Here is a 17,822-nt window from a genome sequence, read left to right on the forward strand (position 1 = left end):
CCAACTCAACATCACCAGAGTTAAAGATCGGTACTATCAACGTAAGAAGCCTGAATGGCAAAGAAATGGAGCTAGCTGAGGAATTAGATAAGTACCAGATCGACATAATAGGGGTGACTGAAACAAAAAAGACCAAAACTGGTGAGATCTTTCTGAGCAATAAATACAAAATATTATATTCAGGCAATGACAATCAAGGAAAAGAAGGAGTAGCCATAGTATTCAACACAAAATACAAGGCTAATCTTCTTGAATGGCAGTCAGTCTCAAGTAGAGTAATGTGGGCAAATATGAGAATGGGGAACTGGACAATGAGACTTATTTGTGCCTATGGTCCCACAGAAGGTTCTACTAAGGTAGAAGTGGAGGAATTTTTTGAGGCTTTAGAAAAAGCAACTGACACAATGAAAAAGGAAAAGTTGGTCCTTGTTGGGGATCTAAATAGTAGAGTAGGAAATGATTGTGAGACATACAAAAATATTTTGGGAAAATTTGGAGAAAAGAGCAAAGCTAATAATGACAAATATCTGTTGGATTTCTGCTCAGGACATGGACTGGTTATTACTAACACCATGTTCCAACATAAAAATGTGCACAAATTCACATGGAGAGAAGAGGCTAGGAATAAGAAAAGTCTCACTGACTATGTTATTGTTGATAGTGATGTTTTCTCTCTGGTGTCCTGCACCAGGGAGAAAACATCAGAGGATTTGAAATTGGAAGTGATCACTATTTAGTCTTGAGCAGGATAAAATTGAATTTCATATTGAAAAGAATAACATGTAAGAAAGTTTTAAAGAGAATAAAAGTTGAGCAGCTCTCAGATGTGAACTGTAGACTAAAATACAGAAATATTATTGAAAAGAAAATGAAAGAGTTTGAGAACAGGAATCAAACCTTGGAGATTCAGTGGCAAACTCTGAAGGAAACATTGATTGATTCTGCCAGAGAGGCATGTGGTGAGGTTGTCTGTAAGGATAAAAAAATTAGAACTCCCTGGTGGACACAGGAAGTTAAAGAGGCAGTGAAGGAAAAGAAGAAAGCATATCAAAAGTTCCTGGCAAATAAGTCAGCTTTTACTCTTACAGAATACAGAGACAAATGTAAGAAAGCTAAACAGTGTGTAAAACTAGCTAAACAAAAGTCATGGGAGGACTTTGGCAAGAATATAGAAAATAAATATCAAGAAGGTGGCAAAATATTCTGGAGGTTGTTGAAGAAGCTTAGGAATGGAGGAAAGAGTGCTGTAAAAGGAATTAGAGATGATAAAGGTGAAATGAAAACAGGAGAAAAAGATATCCTTGAAGTATGGAGTAATTACTTTGAAAAACTGCTAAATGAAACAAGCAGTGATGATAGCACAGTGATAAAAAACACTGATCAGGCATGCAGTCAGGAATACATATCCATACTTGAAGTAGAAAAAGCCATCAAAGGCTTGAAATGTGGAAAGGCAGCAGGAGTAGATGATATTCGACCAGAAATGCTGAAGTATGGTGGTATAAGAGTCTTACAGTGGCTGCACTGCATAGTTCAGAAAGCCTGGACAGAGGGACGAATTCCCGATGATTGGAGTAGAGCTCTCATAGTACCCATATATAAAAAGGGAAATAAAACTGAATGTGAGAATTACAGAGGTATTTCCCTACTGAGTGTTCCTGGCAAGATCTATGCAAGTATACTTGAGAAACGGTTGAGAAGAATTGTGGAAGAAAAGCTTGGTGAAGAACAAGCTGGATTCAGGCCAAATAGAGGCTGTCAGGATCAGATCTTCACTTTACGACAAATAGTCGAGAAAGCATGGGAATATAACAAAGATCTGTATTTAAGTTTTGTCGATTTGGAAAAGGCATATGACAAGGTGCCAAGAGAGAAGCTATTCAATATGCTGCAGTTATATGGTGTCAATGGGGCATTATATCAAGCAATACTTAGTCTTTATTTGAATTGTGAGTCAGCAGTTAGAATTGAAGGAAGTACAGGAAGATGGTTTAATGTTAAATCTGGTGTGAGACAAGGATGTACATTATCCCCTCTGTTATTCATTATCTATATGGATCACATTATGAAGGAATGTGGTATTAAACCTGATATCAAAATTGGAGATGTTAATGTCAGCTCTTTGCTTTATGCGGATGATGTTATACTTCTAAATAAATCCGCTACAAGTCTGCAAGATTCTCTGACTAAATTGAATAGCTGTTGTAATAGATATGGTATGAAGGTCAGCAATAAAAAGACAAAGACAATGAAAATAGGCAGAATCATTGAAAATGTCAACTGTGTTGTGAATGGAGAACCTGTGGAACAAGTAAAACATTTCAGCTACTTAGGCACAATTTTTACTGAAGATGGTAAACTAAATATAGAAATAGACAACAGAATCAGCAAAGCTGGTATCGTGGGAAGTCAATTGAATAAATTCATATGGAATAAGAAAGAAATTAGTCGGAACACTAAATTAGCTGTATACAAGACTGTGTTCAAACCAATTTTAACTTATGGATCTGAGAGTTGGGTCAGAAGTAAAACACTTGACCAAAGACTAGAGACCACAGATATGAGAGTCTTGAGAAAGATTAGAGGCATGAACAGATGGCATCAATGGCAATATCATATTAAAAATGAGGATATTAGGAATGAACTTGACATTGTCAGCATCCAGGAATGCGTTAGCAGAGCTAATCTCAGATGGTATGGTCACTTAAATAGAATGGGAGAGGAAAGATTAGCAAAAGAAGTGTTCTCTGCCAGGTTGGCAGGAAAACGACCCAGAGGAAGACCAAGATATAGGTGGATTGATACGGTACAAAGTGCCTTAGACGATAGAAATATAAGATCTGATAATGTTGGAGTCTTGATAAGTAACAGACTGATTTGGAGGAAAATTGTAGATAGGAAGTTAGTAATGATGTAATTTTTTCATGTAGTACTGTCATATCCTGTACACCCCTTGAGGGTACATGGCAGGAATTTGATGATGATGATGATAATGATCTGAGAGCTGGGTCAGAAGTAAAACACTTGACCAAAAACTAGAGACTACAGATATGAGAGTCCTGAGAAAGATTAGAGGCGTGAAAAGATGGCATCAATGTCAATATCATATTAAAAAATGTTAGGATATTAGGAAAGAACTTGACATTGTCAGCATCCAGGAATGCGTTAGCAGAGCTAATCTCAGGTGGTATGGTCACTTAAACAGAATGGGCGAGGAGATTAGCAAAACAAGTGTTCTCTGCCAAGTTGGTAGGAAAACGACCCAGAGGAAGACCAAAATATAGGTGGATTGATACGGTACAAAGTGCCGTAGATGATAGAAATATAAGATCTGGTAATGTTGGAGTCTTGACAAGTAACAGACTGATTTGGAGGAAAATTGTAGATAGGAAGTTAGTAATGATGTAAATTTTTCATGTAGTACTATCATATTCTGTACATCCTTTGAGGGTACATGGCAGGAATTTGATGATGATGAGTATGAATTGAGTCCATGGAAAAGATAATGAAGAAACTGACCATCTGCGAGATGTTTTTTTTTTTTTTTTTAATTTGCTTTTTATAGCACAAAGACATCAAAGGTCATACTGTGCCAGGTCACAGCAGTACATATGGTAACAGGTTAGTAGGACAATCAAACACCCCATGCCCTTCGTGATCGTACCTGCAGCTTCTTGGTTGGAGAGAGAGAGAGATACACTAACCACTCAGCCAACCAGGCCTGTGGGATGCTGGCTGGAGAAAATCAGTGAAAGAAGGGCTGTGAATAAGTTAAAATGCCCTCTTCTGAATAGTATTAAGAATATTTCTAGGATCTTATGTGTGCCATCAAGGATATGAGAACAATTGAAGATTTGTGATTTTTACTGAGTTAGTACCTGGACAGATAAAAAATAATTATATAGAAGTGAAAAGGATGCTACAGAAGTGATGAAGTTATGCCAGGAAAGACTATGAGTAAGTGTTAATCCAAGAACTGATCTTAACTGTTAAGCTGAGCATTATTAAAGGTAAAAGGAAGAACTAAGGTATTTTTTGTGAGAAAAAGACAAAACTGTGTTTTGGAAGCATTAAAAGTGACTAGAATGTTACCACCTCACAGAAAGATTGTATGGAGATCAGATTTAGGGCTTGAAAATCAGCTACAATAAGCTTGAGATATTTGAGCACTACAAAGTTTGTCATATAAGTAGTAGGAAAGGATTTTCATCAAAATCCCATAGGTATAATGCTATGCTATGCTATGCTAAAAAATTCACTATAGCAAATTATCCATTATAACAAACTGTTCCTGTGCTGTCCTCAGTGGCGGATTAAGGATAGTTGTGGCCCCTAGGCAAATTATATTTGGGGGCCACCCAAAAAATAATAATAATAAAAAAAGAAAAGTTAGGTGGCAAATAAATGAAATTTTGTAATTTTGAATTTTTTGAACTTCTGGATTTTTCTGCCTGTTAAAAAGTTAAAGGATGATAAATAATAATAAAACTTTTTTTTAATTTTTTATTTAAAAAAATTTTTTTATCAGTTTTTTTATAATTTTACAAAGTTTTTTTTTTACTTGCACTACACTCAAATAATGAAAACACAAAAAGTCACACTAAAAAGTTATTTTTGAAACAAACACCTCACTCTTACACGATTCAATAACAAATGAAGTTAAGGAGCAACCAGGTGAAACTTTCTATCTCGGCAATGCAATCAGTTTTTGTGAACTCGAAGCTGTCAACAGCGACGTGAGCCAACATTGGTAATGCGGTTTGATTTAAAGCGTAGATAGCACGTGCTGTTCAAAATACAAAATTTATCAACTAACGCCAACATTGGTATTGCTGCATTATTTAAAGTGTAGATAGTATGCGCTGTTCAAAATATGTATTAAAATGTAATAATTGTTTTGAAAAAATTTTCGCTTAAAATAATCAAGATTTTTATGATGTTTATTGAAAACATTAATCTATTTTAAAACACTATAGGAAAATGTCTTGGCTTGGAGGCCCCTAGGCACGAGCCTCATTGCCTTAATGGGCAATCCGCCACTGGCTGTCCTACAAGTGTGCTATAATGAGAATAAATAGTACTAACACTATATATTGAACAACTTTTCATGTGTGGGAATACTATAAATTATATATATATATGTGTGCGTGTGTGCACACGTAGGTATACACACACAGTGTAGTCCTCTTATTTTTCAGATAGTATATGAGAGAGCAACAAACAACTGCAAACTTGTCAGAGTTAGCATATACGAGGGGTATCTGATAACACCTAGAACAAAATTGATATTAAAGTAACTGATATAACCACAAGAAAGAACATATGAGGATATAAGAATATAAGTTACCTTCATAACTCTGCTACTAGTAAGTTCTTTCTTGTGGTTATATCAGTTGCTTTAATATCATTTTTGTTCTAGGTGTTTACTAGACCCTCCCCCCCGCTCATATGTTGGTGTAATAGCTTTTAGTCTTGAAAGTAAAACTAAAGTAAAGTAAAATAAAGAAATGCATGTTCCAAAAAGCTGAGTATGCATTATTCTTTTCATGTTATTGATACAAAATACTTCTTGTATGCACAACCATTTTATAAGTAGTGTGCAAGTGCAAATCTCTTGATATTTTATCATTCATTGACATACTAATGCACAGTATGTTTTTTAAGAACTAGCTGAATGTTGTGGTTTTCCAATGAAAAATATTAGAGGTGGGCAAATGAGGACATTTCCCAAGGCTGCTGCAAAATTTTAATTAAAACAAAGGTATCAAATTATTTTTTGTCTAGATGACAAAACATTTTGAGCTGGTTGGATATAAACTTAAAAGGTTGTATTAATTCAAATCAAATTCTTGGAACAGAAATTTTATTGTTTCAGTATCTGAAGATGTCAGTTTAATATCTTTTATTCTTGTGAGAAATTCTGTGGAAATTTTTTTTTTATTGAAGACCCTGAGTGGTCAATAAGAAGACGAAGAAGGTTAAGACAGAAATCCTGAGATTTTGCAAGTGGAGTTACCTATGGAATCTACAATAGATCTAAGTGGGCCATTACTTTTTTTGTAGTTTTGGTGTACCATATATTCGGGGAGGGGGGGGGGAGTCATGCATGACAGCATCTGAGTTTTTTAATAGTTTATTGATCAATGGATGATGTTTTATCCAATAACGTTAAGTTTATTAAGTTGATTTTTGGTAGGATCCCAGTGAATGTAAAATGAAATCATTCCTGTGTGATTGGAATACATACTCTTAGATTATGTAGGGATCCTGCTAAGAGTCAACTTAATCCAATGGAAAAACACCAAACTATTACAAAGATCTATGTATAAATATGAATGTTTATTCAAAGAAAGTGCCGAAGCCCTACTTCACTGACAAAACCTTAATTGCAATGAGTGTCTAATTCTCCCTAAAGTTTGGAAATTGTTAACCTCAACTGTATTAAATAGGTCAATTTTATTTTTAATTATTATTTTTAGCCCAATTGCTTTTAACTTAACCACCTTACCATTCAATATGGATCAAATACGCATCCTCAAATGCTTCGTATCCATCATATATTTCAATGTAATATCAATGGTATTACAATTTTAATATGCACTTTGCATCCATGATAACCTTGACGTCTTGGCCGGTAGCGTGGTTAATGAACATGCACTCTACCGTTTCTTTTGCTCAAATTATTACTGTTGTTCTTTGCTTATGCTGATGTCTTATAATGCATAAGATAAAATAATTATACAATAAATAATTTTCAGCTGTGGCACATGTATGATTTTATAATTAAGTAAACAAGTTGAGAATTTGGTATACAGGATAATATGGAAATATCACATAAATGAGGATACATCATTAGCAGCAGCAGCAGCTTCTGTCACCACTTCCAAATTAATCCATTATTTGCCAAGTCTCCAATATCGTCATATCTTATATTTCAGTCTTCTACATCTACTAACTGCAATACAAAATCCCTAAAGATTGTGGTTTTCTTTTGCGTCTTTCCCCTCATCCTAGTATAAAACACAAAGCTAATTTCCCTCTTCCATTTTGTTTAAGTGACTCCACCACCACATATTCTTGAATGCTAATGATGTCAAGATTTTTTCCAATATCTTAATTTCAACAGGATTATAACACTGATGCTATCTATTTACTCTCTCTAATTACACCAGAACTCTCATACTGTGGCCTCCAGTCCCTATGCAACTGTTTGATTTCAGATCCAGCTTTCAAGAACAATAACTTAAAATTCTTTCATCAGGACAATGCACCTGCCCACAAAGGTCTTTTGGCAATGGGAAATTAAGGGATCTACACTAGGGAACATCCCCCTATTCCCATATTTGGCGCCCTCTGACTTCTATCTCTTCCCAAAACTAAAACTCTTTATTGCTGGTCAGCATTTTTCTTTGAATCAAGAGGTGATTGCAACTGTAGAGGGATATTTTGTAGATCTTACTGAGAACCATTATAGGGACAGTTTAATGACACTGGAGCATCGCTGGAATAAATGTATTAGTCTTAAGGGAGATTTTGTTGAAAAAGAAAAATAATTTTGAAATTATAAATTCGTTTTTTCATCGTTAGGCCGAGAACCTTTCAAACCACCCTCGTAAATAGAGGTTTTTACATTTGCTGGGTTGGAATTGATCTTAAAATGACTGTGCCCCAAACTATTCTCAAATATTTAGTCTGGGTTTATCATCCCATGTTTTTTGGAACAGCCCCCCCATAACATTTTTCATAATGTGTATAATCCCAATTTTTCAAAAAACATTATTTATTATTTTTTTTTTACCACTTCTGTCCATTAACGATATTTTCTTGTTGCTAACAAATCCTATCCTATCAAAGCTTCAAAAAATCAGCTAATCAAGCCATAATTATTGATCAGCACACAATCTCATAATTGAGTTAACAAATCTATCTATTTATTAGATTTATCAGATAAAATATTAAAATATCCTATCTTATTTTTCACAAAAAATTAAAAAAAATTCATTTCTGTCTCTTTACAATTAATAACACCTATATATTTTTCTTCAATAAGCATTAATCTCTGCCCTTTCCCTGGTTTAATTATATATCTCTATCTAAACCTCCAAGAAAACAGTTTATCTTCTTGTAGAATGTTACCCACCCCTGCAAAAAAAAATTACCCTTTAAAACTCCCCAATCCACTCTGACAAAAAACCTCTCTGAAAAAATCTTAGATATTGTTCAGAAAGGGAAAATTCAACTGATCATTTCTGCACCTATAACTTTTCTACAGATGCATTTATTAACATTATTCAACAAAGCATGCATTACAGGAATGGGATAATGGTGCTGGAACACTCTCAACATTTAGAGAAAAGTTGAGAGAGAGAGAGAGAATAAAACCTGTTAAAGTAGCATTTAGTTATCATCCGTACAAAATCTTTAGGCTCATCAAGCAACTTGTATTTCTAATGAAATAAACAACAAACTTCATCATCACATGCATGTATCACAAGAACTGATTGCTACAATTAAAACTACTTAGTCAAAACAATGCCAATCACTAATGTACTACAGTAATAGCAAATGAGATACCAATACTAAATGCAACTAACCTATTATATGTTTTGGTATATAGCATTACTTCAGCAATCATCTTCTGCAGATCAAGTGGTAGCAGACTTAAGTTACCCAAAATCTGGATGTGAACACCATATTTATCAAGTTTCTCTCTAATGACAACGAAAAACAAAACCGAGTTAAAATGCATCTTTGAGTTTTTTATTTTTTTAAAAATTAATTATACTCAGCTGAGAGAACAGATTATCTATAAAAGTGTTTATATATAAAGATTAGGGAAATTTCTGGCTGGATAATGGAAGTGGGCCTGGAGTTTTCAGTGAACAACTACTCTCTACCCTCACCCCCACCTTTCCAGCAATCACTGGAAAGTGATTGCTGGAAAGGTGGGGGGGGGTAGAGCTCATCTGTTGTATCCCTTCCCTACAGAAGGGATGCAACAGATGAACCTCATCTCTCCAACTTACTACTTTCTCTCAAAAAATCTCTACTTATAAAATATTTCCATTAAAACTCACTGCTGAGAATTAAAAAATACATAACAACAGTAAGCATCTTAACCCTGTTCTTTCATTTTCAATTTAATGTTTAGTAATCAGGGAGACAACATCAAGAGTAACTTTCCATGAATTAACTTTCTGCTAAGATATTTCAAATTTGTAAAAATATTTTAAATCCATATATTTCCAATAAATGATGTATAAACATACTAAAAACAATTATATAAACTTAAATAAAACTAATTAAAAGCCAATACTTACAATGAGAATAAATAATTTAATGATAGTAGAATTTTCGATCTTGTTTGAAGACCACTGTTAATGCTTAGAAAATCTAAAATATCATAACAACTGAAAAGTATAGGACATGTTATAACGTACGATGTTAAAAGCAAGAGGAGAGCTTGATCCTGTAGAATTCAGAAAATCACACTGAAATCACTAATGGAAAAAAAAAAAAAAAAATTAATATAGTCAAGAGGGGTATAAAGTAAGATAACTTCCCAAAATTGGGAAAGTTTTAGGAAATCATTTCTCTGTTTAGGTATGGTTTTGATGAATATGATCTTCAGTTTTTTAGAAAGAACTGAAGGGTGACAACAAAGAAGTAGAGCAGTTAGTGGAAGAAGAGCTCTTAAATGAAGACTTTACAGAGATAGAAGTACAGAAAGTTGAAGCAAAAGAAGAAGAGAGAAAAAAGCAGAACATGAAAAAGACAATCTATCAACAAAGTTTACAATGAAATATTGTACAGACATGTGCCTATGTTAAGACAATTTGGTTGTTTGAGGAAATGGAGACCAATCATAAAAGAGTTTTTAGAAAAGTGATCAGAATGATTCAAGTTGCAACTGCAGAGAAAGTTGATGGTACAAATCCATCACTGTGATCCAGTGACAGATCACAGTGATGGATTTCTACATCACTGGAATGCTTTGTTGCAATTCTGACAGTTGGTTGTCAAATATGCTATAGAAAATTGCAATGGAAAGTATCATCAAGTGGACTTCACTGTTATCACAAACATATTCATGGTATGAAAAGAAGGAAACTCATAGTCTAATTGACTATGTTATTCAAAAGAAAGATTTCGGTATTGTGACCACATGTTTATTAAGATAAATAAAGATAAACAAACTTGACAAGTTTCGTATGTCGTTTGACTTACATCTTCAGGGGTTACAAGTAACTAAAAGTTTAAACACAAGAAATGAGAAATGACTCAAAATAGTCCATTAGATGTTGTTATGGCAGTCTAACTGTTCATCAAATTAAAAAATCCGAATGCGGAATCTATACATGCGTTAATGCATTCTATGTATGAACAATGTTGGATGTTGTCATGTTCTGGTTCACGTTCACTCTGTCTGAGGTCTGACTTAGGTATATTTTTTTATGAATGTTGACCAAACATGGTGTAGAATTAGGCCCTAGTTTCTGTTGCTTTGAATTGGAATTCTAAACACATTTGCAGCTTCCTTAAATTTTCTTGTGAAATAGTTTTTTTCAATATAAGACATGTTCGTTTTATGCCAAAGTACATTATGGCCGGTGGAAGTTGTGTGGGATGCTGAGTCTGATTTGTGTTCTCTCCTTTATTTGTACGTCTTTTTAATGTTCGTTCATACGAATTTCCCCTGATCTTCCCGTCTGGCCTATGTAACTGATGCCACATGAACAATAAATTTTATAGACACCTGGTTTTTTTAAAGGGTGATGTGGAGGTTTTGGGGGATGTAGAAATCTTGATATTTTTTCTAACAGTAGAAAAGCTACTTTAATGTTATGCTTGTATAGTAATTTGGCCAATTTGTCTGTAACATTCTTGATGTATGGTAGCGTAATTGCATTCTTGAAATCTTGCTTTTGTGAGATGCTTGTAGGAGGCGTGTTGAGGATTTTCTTGATTATCCTCAAAAAAAAAAAAAAAAAAAAAAAAAAAAAAAAAAGTTTTGAACCATTCTTTTTTTTTTGAGGATCTGTGTTAAATAATGTAATTCTTCATTCCGCTTTTCTTCTGTGCTGGAAATATTGTAAGCTCTATCCCTCAAGGTTTTTATTAAACCTATTTTTTGCATGGGGTGGTGGTGTGAGACAGCATTAAGAAATCTTCCTGTGTTGATGGGATTTCTATAAATAGAGAAAGATAATCTGTTTTCTTTTTCATTGATTTCTATTAGGATATCAAGAAAAGGTAGTCTTTCATGTTCTTCCTGTTCTAAAGTGAATTTTATGTTATTGTGCAGATTATTAAGATAATCTTTAAAAACAGTGAGTTCCTCTGTTGTTCCTGGCCATATGATGAAAATATCGTCTACATAACGAAGCCAAATTTTCAAAACACTCCTCCTTTTTGTTCCCAAAATTTGTCTTGATACATGAAAAAGATATTTTTTATGCAATGTTTATATAGTTCTACAATGTCCGGTGGAAAAAGATCTTCAAGGAGATTCACTGTTTCATTTCTGGGAACATTTGTAACAAGGCTGACTACATCCAAACTTGCCAAGCTGTCTGAAGGTTCCATGTATATATCCTTTACCTTCTCAATGAAATGTACGCTGTTCTTAATGAATGATGTTGTTTTTCCTATGTGTGATAAAATCATGTTAGTGAGGTGTTTTGCCAGATTTGAGGTCAGAGAGTCTCTTCCATCTACTATCGGTCTTAAAGGAGTATCTTTCTTATGTATTTTTGGTACTCCATATATTCCAGGAACTATGGGTGTTTTGATTGTACGGTGTTCTTTTTAGTTCTTCAGTTCAATTGAGTATATTTTTAATCAGATCATTGATTTTATTGTAAGCTCGCCAAGTGGGATATCTGTATAAGGGTATATAGGTATTGGAATCTTCAAGAAGAATGTTAATTTTTTTGTTATAGTCCTCTGAGTTCATGACTACCTTCACATTCCCTTTATTCGCCATAATTATAACGATGTTTTAGTCTGATTTTAGTTCTTTGAGGGCTGTGGATTCCGTATATGGTAAGTTTCTGGGTGGTAATTTGCTTTGTAATAGTAATGTTGTACTTTGTATGCAGATGAGATCCAATGCATCTCCAGGTAGATTTTGTATTCCTTTTTCGATTTGAGCTATGATATCAATTTTTGGGATGTGGTGTGGCATTAAAGAGAAGTTGAAACCTTTCAAAAGTAGATTTTTTTTTGGTTGATAGGACTCTTTAAGAAAGGTTAATTACAACTTTGAAATGATCTAGATGTTTTCTTTTTCTTTTTCTTGAAGAAGTATATTAAATTTTTAAATTAAATTACGTTTCTTTTGGTCAGACATCGCTGCAGCTTTGTTGCATATAATATTGCTCACAATAAAACCACTGATCTAATTAAAAATATACCCAATTGGACTGAAGAACTAAAAAGAACTCTACAATCAAAACACCTATTAGTTCCTAGAATATACGGAGAACCAAAAATACATAAGAAAGATACTCCTTTTAAGACCGATAGTAGATGGAAGAGACTCTCCGACCTCAAATCTGGCAAAACACCTCACTAATATGATTTCACCACACATAGGAAAAACAACATCATTCATTAAGAACAGTGTACATTTCATTAAGAAGGTAAAGGATATATACATAGAACCTTCAGACATCTTGGCAAGTTTGGATGTAGTCAGCCTTTTTACAAATGTTCCCAGAAATGAAACAGTGAATTGAATCTCCTTGAAGATCTTTTTCCACCGGACATTGTAGAACTATATAAACATTGCATAAAAAATACGTTTTTCATGTATCAAGACAAATTTTGGGAACAAAAAGGATTGGCAATGGGCCTCCTCCCTCCCTGGATTTAGCAAACCTATATATGGAAAATTTTGAAAATAATGTATTAACAACTATCATAAAAAACCAAAAATTTGGCTTCGTTATGTAGACGATATTTATATCGTCCACATAACGAGGAACAACAGAGGAACTCACTGCTTTTAAAGATTATCTTAATAATCTGCACAATAACATAAAATTCACTTTAGAACAGCAAGAACATAAAAAACTCTTTCCTTGATATCTTAATAGAAATCAATGAAAAAGAAAACAGATTACCTTCCTCCATTTATAGAAAACCCACCAACACAGGAAGATTTCTTAATGCTGCCTCACACCATCACCCCATGCAAAAAAATAGGTTTAATAAAAACCTTGAGGGATAGAGCTTACAATATTCTAGCACAGAAGAAAAGTGGAATGAAGAATTACATTATTTAACACAGATTCTCAAAAAAAAAAAAAAAGCTTTTGAACCTAAGATAATCAAGAAAATCCTCAACACACCTCCTACAAGCATCTCACAAAAGCAAGATTTCAAGAACACAATTACGCTATCATACATCAAAAATGTTACAGACAAATTGGCCAAATTACTATACAAGCATAACATTAAAGTAGTTTTTCTACTGCTATGAAAAATATCAAGATTTCTACATCCCCCAAAACCTCCACATCATCCTTTAAAAAAACAACCAGGTGTCAATAAAATTTATTGTTCATGTGGCATCAGTTACGTAGGCCAGACAGGAAGATCAGGGGAAATTCGTATGAATGAACATCAAAAAGACATACAAAAAAAGGAGAGAACACAAATCAGGCCTAGCATCCCACACAACTTCTACCGGCCAAAATGTGCTTTGGCATAAAACGAACATGTCTTATATTGAAAAAAACTGTTTCACAAGGAAATTTAAAGAAGCTGCAAATATGCTTAGAATCCCAACTCAATGCAACAAAAACCAAGGCCTAATTCTACACCAAGTTTGGTCAGCATTCATAAAAAATATACCTAAGTTAGACCTTGGACAGAGTGAACGTGAACAACAGAACATGACAATATCCAGCATTGTTCAATCAAAGCATGCATTAACATATGTATAGATTCTGCATTTGGATTTTTTAATTTGATGAACAGTTAGACTGCCATAACAACATCTAATGGACTAATTTGAGTAATTTCTCATTTCTTTTGTTTAAACTTTTAGTTACTTGTAACCCCTGAAGATGCAAGTCAAACGACATATAAAACTTGTGAGATTTGTTTAGCTTTACTTATCTTAATAAACACGTGGTCACAATACTGAAATCTTTCTTTTAAACTGCTAAAACACAGAAACCTACACCTATGACTTTGTCTACAATGATATTTTCTTACTGATTCAGGACATAAGTGTTCAGGGGATTTGAAATAGGAAGTGAGCACTATTTAGTGTTGAGCAGGATAAAACTGAACTTCATACTAAAAAAGAAAGTTATGTAAGAAAGTTTTAAAATGAATCAGTTGAACACTATCAGATGTGAATCGCAGACTCAAATACACAAACATTATTCAAGAAAAACTGAATTAACAACTGAAAACAAGAAGCAAACCTCAGCGATTCAATGGAAAACTCTAAATAAAGCTTTGATTGATTCAGCCAGAGAGGCATGTGGTGAGATAATCTGCAAGGATTGAAAAATCAGAACTCCATGGTGGACTCAGAAAGTTAAAGAGACAGTCAAGAAAAGAAGAAAGCATATTGAAAGTTCCTGGCAAGTAAGTCAGCTTATGCTCTTATGGAATGCAGAGAAAAATGCAAGAAAGCAAAGCAATGTGTAAAATTAACTAAACAAAAATCATGGTATGACTTCGGTAAGAACATAGAAAATAAAGATCAGGAAGGTGGTAAAATATTCTGGAGACTATCGAAAAAGCTCAGAAATGGAGGAAAGAGTACTGTAAAAGGAATTAGAGATGATAAAGGGGACATGAAAACTGAGGATAAAGTATTATGGCTACACTGCATAATTCAGAAGATTTGGTGAGAGGGTCAAATTCCAGATGACTGGAATAGAGTACTCATAGCATCCATATATGAAAAAGATAATAAAGCTGAATGTGAGAATTACAGAGAAATTTCTGTAGTGAGTGTTCGTGGCAAGATTTATGCAAATATTCTTGAGAAACAGCTAAGAAAAATTGTGGACAGGAAGCTTTGAGAAGAACAAGCTGGGGTCCAGCCAAATAGAGGTTGTCAGGATCAAATTTTCACTTTAGTGCCAAGAAGAAAGCTCTTGAAAATGCTAGTTATGTGATGCAAATAAGACATTATATCAACCAATATATAGTCTTTATTTAATCTGCAAATCAGCATTAGACTTGGAGATACAGGAAGATTTTTTGAGGTAAAATCAGGTGTGTGACAAAGGTGCACCTATCTCCGCTGTTATTCATTATCTATATGATCATTATAAAGAAAGTGGTATTAAATCTGATATTAAAATTGGTGATGTTAATCCTTAGTTATTTACTTTATGCAGATGATGTTATACTCCTGAATAAATCCAGTACAAGTCTGCAATTTGGTATGAAAATCAGCAATAAAAAGACAAAGACAATGAAAATAGCCAGAAACATTGAAAACATCAACTGTGAATCAACTTTACTCTGAATGATGAACCTATAGAACAAGTAAAACATTTCAGCTATTGAGGCACAATTTTTAGTGAAGATGGTAAATTAAATATGGAAATAGACAGCAGAATTAGCAACACTGGTATGGTAGGAAGTCAACTGAATAAATTTACATAGAATAAGAAAGAGATTAGTTGAAACATTAAACTAGCTTTCATACAAATTTTAATTTGTGGATCTGGGAGCTGGGTTAGAAATAAACTCTTGATCAAAGAATAGAGACCATAGACATGATCCTGAGAAAAATTAGGGAGCTGAACAGATGGCATCAATGGCAGTATCATATTAAAAATGTTATCAGGAAAGAACTTGACATTGTTACCATTCAGGAATGTGTTATCAGAACTAATGTCAGGTGGTATGGCCACTTTAACAGAATAACAGGAAAAAGAACCAGAGGAAGATCAAGATGTAGGTGGACTGATACAGCAAAAAGTGTTTTAGAAGACAGAAATATAAGATCTGATAATATTGGAATCTTGACAGGTAATGGCTAATCTAGAGGAAAACTGTTGATAAGAAGTTAGTAATGATGTAACTTTTCATGTAGTACTATCATAAGATCCTGTACATCTCCTGATGGTATATGTTAGGAATTTGATGATGATGAAAGGATGGAAAAAGACTAAGACGAAGTGCAAATACTGTCCTTTATGTTTTCATTTTATTTATCCTTAATCGAACAGTCAAGGCTTCTTATTGAGCTTTATTGTTTTGTTTTTTTTCATATGTTGTTGTGCCAGTAGACATATCATCTACAAAATCCAGGTTATGTAGATGTTCCATTATATTTCATTGTATCCCTTTGGTATTTCTTCTTAACAATAAGAAATATTATCAAGGAGAGAATGCAGCCCTGTCTAACTCCAGTTTTAATTCAATTAAATTCAATACACGTGTAGAACTTTTCTGAAAGTTCTACACGTGTATGATTTACATTTTGTATTTTTCATAAATGTTTTTAACTATGTTGATAATTGCACATGGTATGCCATAATATGACATTCATTTCCATATTGCTTCTCTGTCAATGCTGTCAAAAGTTATTTTAAAAAATCAACAAAGTTTATATAAAAATTTGCATGCCATTTCATTGACTGTTCTATTATTATTCTGAGTGTTGCTATTTAATCTATACATGGCTCTAAATGCTGTTAGTGTTTGTTTCTCCTAGCTTTTTGTCTATTTTTTTGTTTTTTAAAATTCTTTCTAATATTATTCTTGTTAGTATTTTACTTGTGTTTAATAATGATATTCCTTTCCAATTAGTGCAATCAGTTAATCCTTTAACTGCTAATTTTATATCTACAGACATTGTCCCATGTGCTGAATTGATTTTGCAAAAAATTTATAAATAAAATCAATTAAAATTCTTACTGAAGTAAGAAGTCCGGACAGCATCATACATTCTTGATATACACTTGTTCCCTCAAAATATATAAAGAGCACTATTATTTACAACACAGTTATTACTAAGTATGAAAATTCCCAAAAATTTAGCATGGAATGATATTTTTCAAAACAGGGCTGTACACAGAATCCAATGTCACATTTGATGCACATATACTGGCTCTCACGACGCTTCTTCTGCTCAAGAGTGGTATTGGAACAGACATAACAAACTCGAGCTGCATTCTTCTTCTTCTCAGTAGAAGGTACAAGAGAAGGGAAATGCCTTTCTTTGAGATGCAGTGGTTGATCTCCAGGTGATGGACGTCCTTTCAACCTCTCTGTTGTTCTGGGGATACTTTTGAATTATTCCCCTGATAAGAATGAGTTGGTAGTCTGCTAAGTTTGTGTTTTTTTCCAAATTTTACATTATAGAGACAGTGGGAATTTAGTAAGGTCATATCCAGAAGGGGGAAAAATACTTTTTTTGTACCACTTCATAGTTTTTCTCATACACTCAACAGAAGTGACCATCATATCTGTCCTGTCTACAGCACCCATGTTGACATTGCAATCCACCACACAATTGTGGTGGATTACATATTGTGGTTTCACAATATTCTCTCCTGTCTGTCGATCTTTTTGTCCATCTGTGTAACATCATTTTCATGCAATGTTGTCAGCATAGAAATTTCTCTCCCATCAAGCCACTTTATTGCAAGCATAATGTCTGTATGTTTTGCTTCTATTTGTCCCTTATTTAGTTTCTGTGAAAATTTAGGCATTCCCTTTCTATTTTTCCTGACTGTACCACATGCATTGGTCTTGTTTTTATGCAACCAGTCGTCGATCCATAGTGTGTGACCCCTATGTAAATATTTCATCATAAGTGTTTTCACAACTGCACC

The 17,822-nt window shown here is 33.7% G+C and overlaps 1 protein-coding gene across 4 annotated transcripts in view; it reads right to left on the reverse strand.

Moving 5' to 3' along the window:
• LOC150095994 (dehydrodolichyl diphosphate synthase complex subunit DHDDS-like) overlaps positions 1 to 17,822 on the reverse strand; it is a 208,084-nt gene that overhangs the window by 55,663 nt on the left and 134,599 nt on the right. For 3 of the 4 annotated variants that reach the window (XM_090409669.1, XM_090409668.1, XM_090409670.1), the window contains exon 4: positions 8,595 to 8,711. The exons of the other annotated variant lie outside the window; for it this stretch is intronic. In XM_090409669.1, coding sequence (XP_090265795.1) covers positions 8,595 to 8,711 — 117 coding nt within the window. The remainder of the gene's footprint in view (positions 1 to 8,594; positions 8,712 to 17,822) is intronic. 4 annotated transcript variants of the gene reach the window in all.

This window comes from Typopeltis vanoorti, chromosome 19 (genome assembly GCF_054136105.1).
Source record: "Typopeltis vanoorti isolate ZY-2024b chromosome 19, IOZ_Tvanoo_1.0, whole genome shotgun sequence".
Lineage (NCBI taxonomy): Eukaryota > Metazoa > Arthropoda > Arachnida > Uropygi > Thelyphonidae > Typopeltis > Typopeltis vanoorti.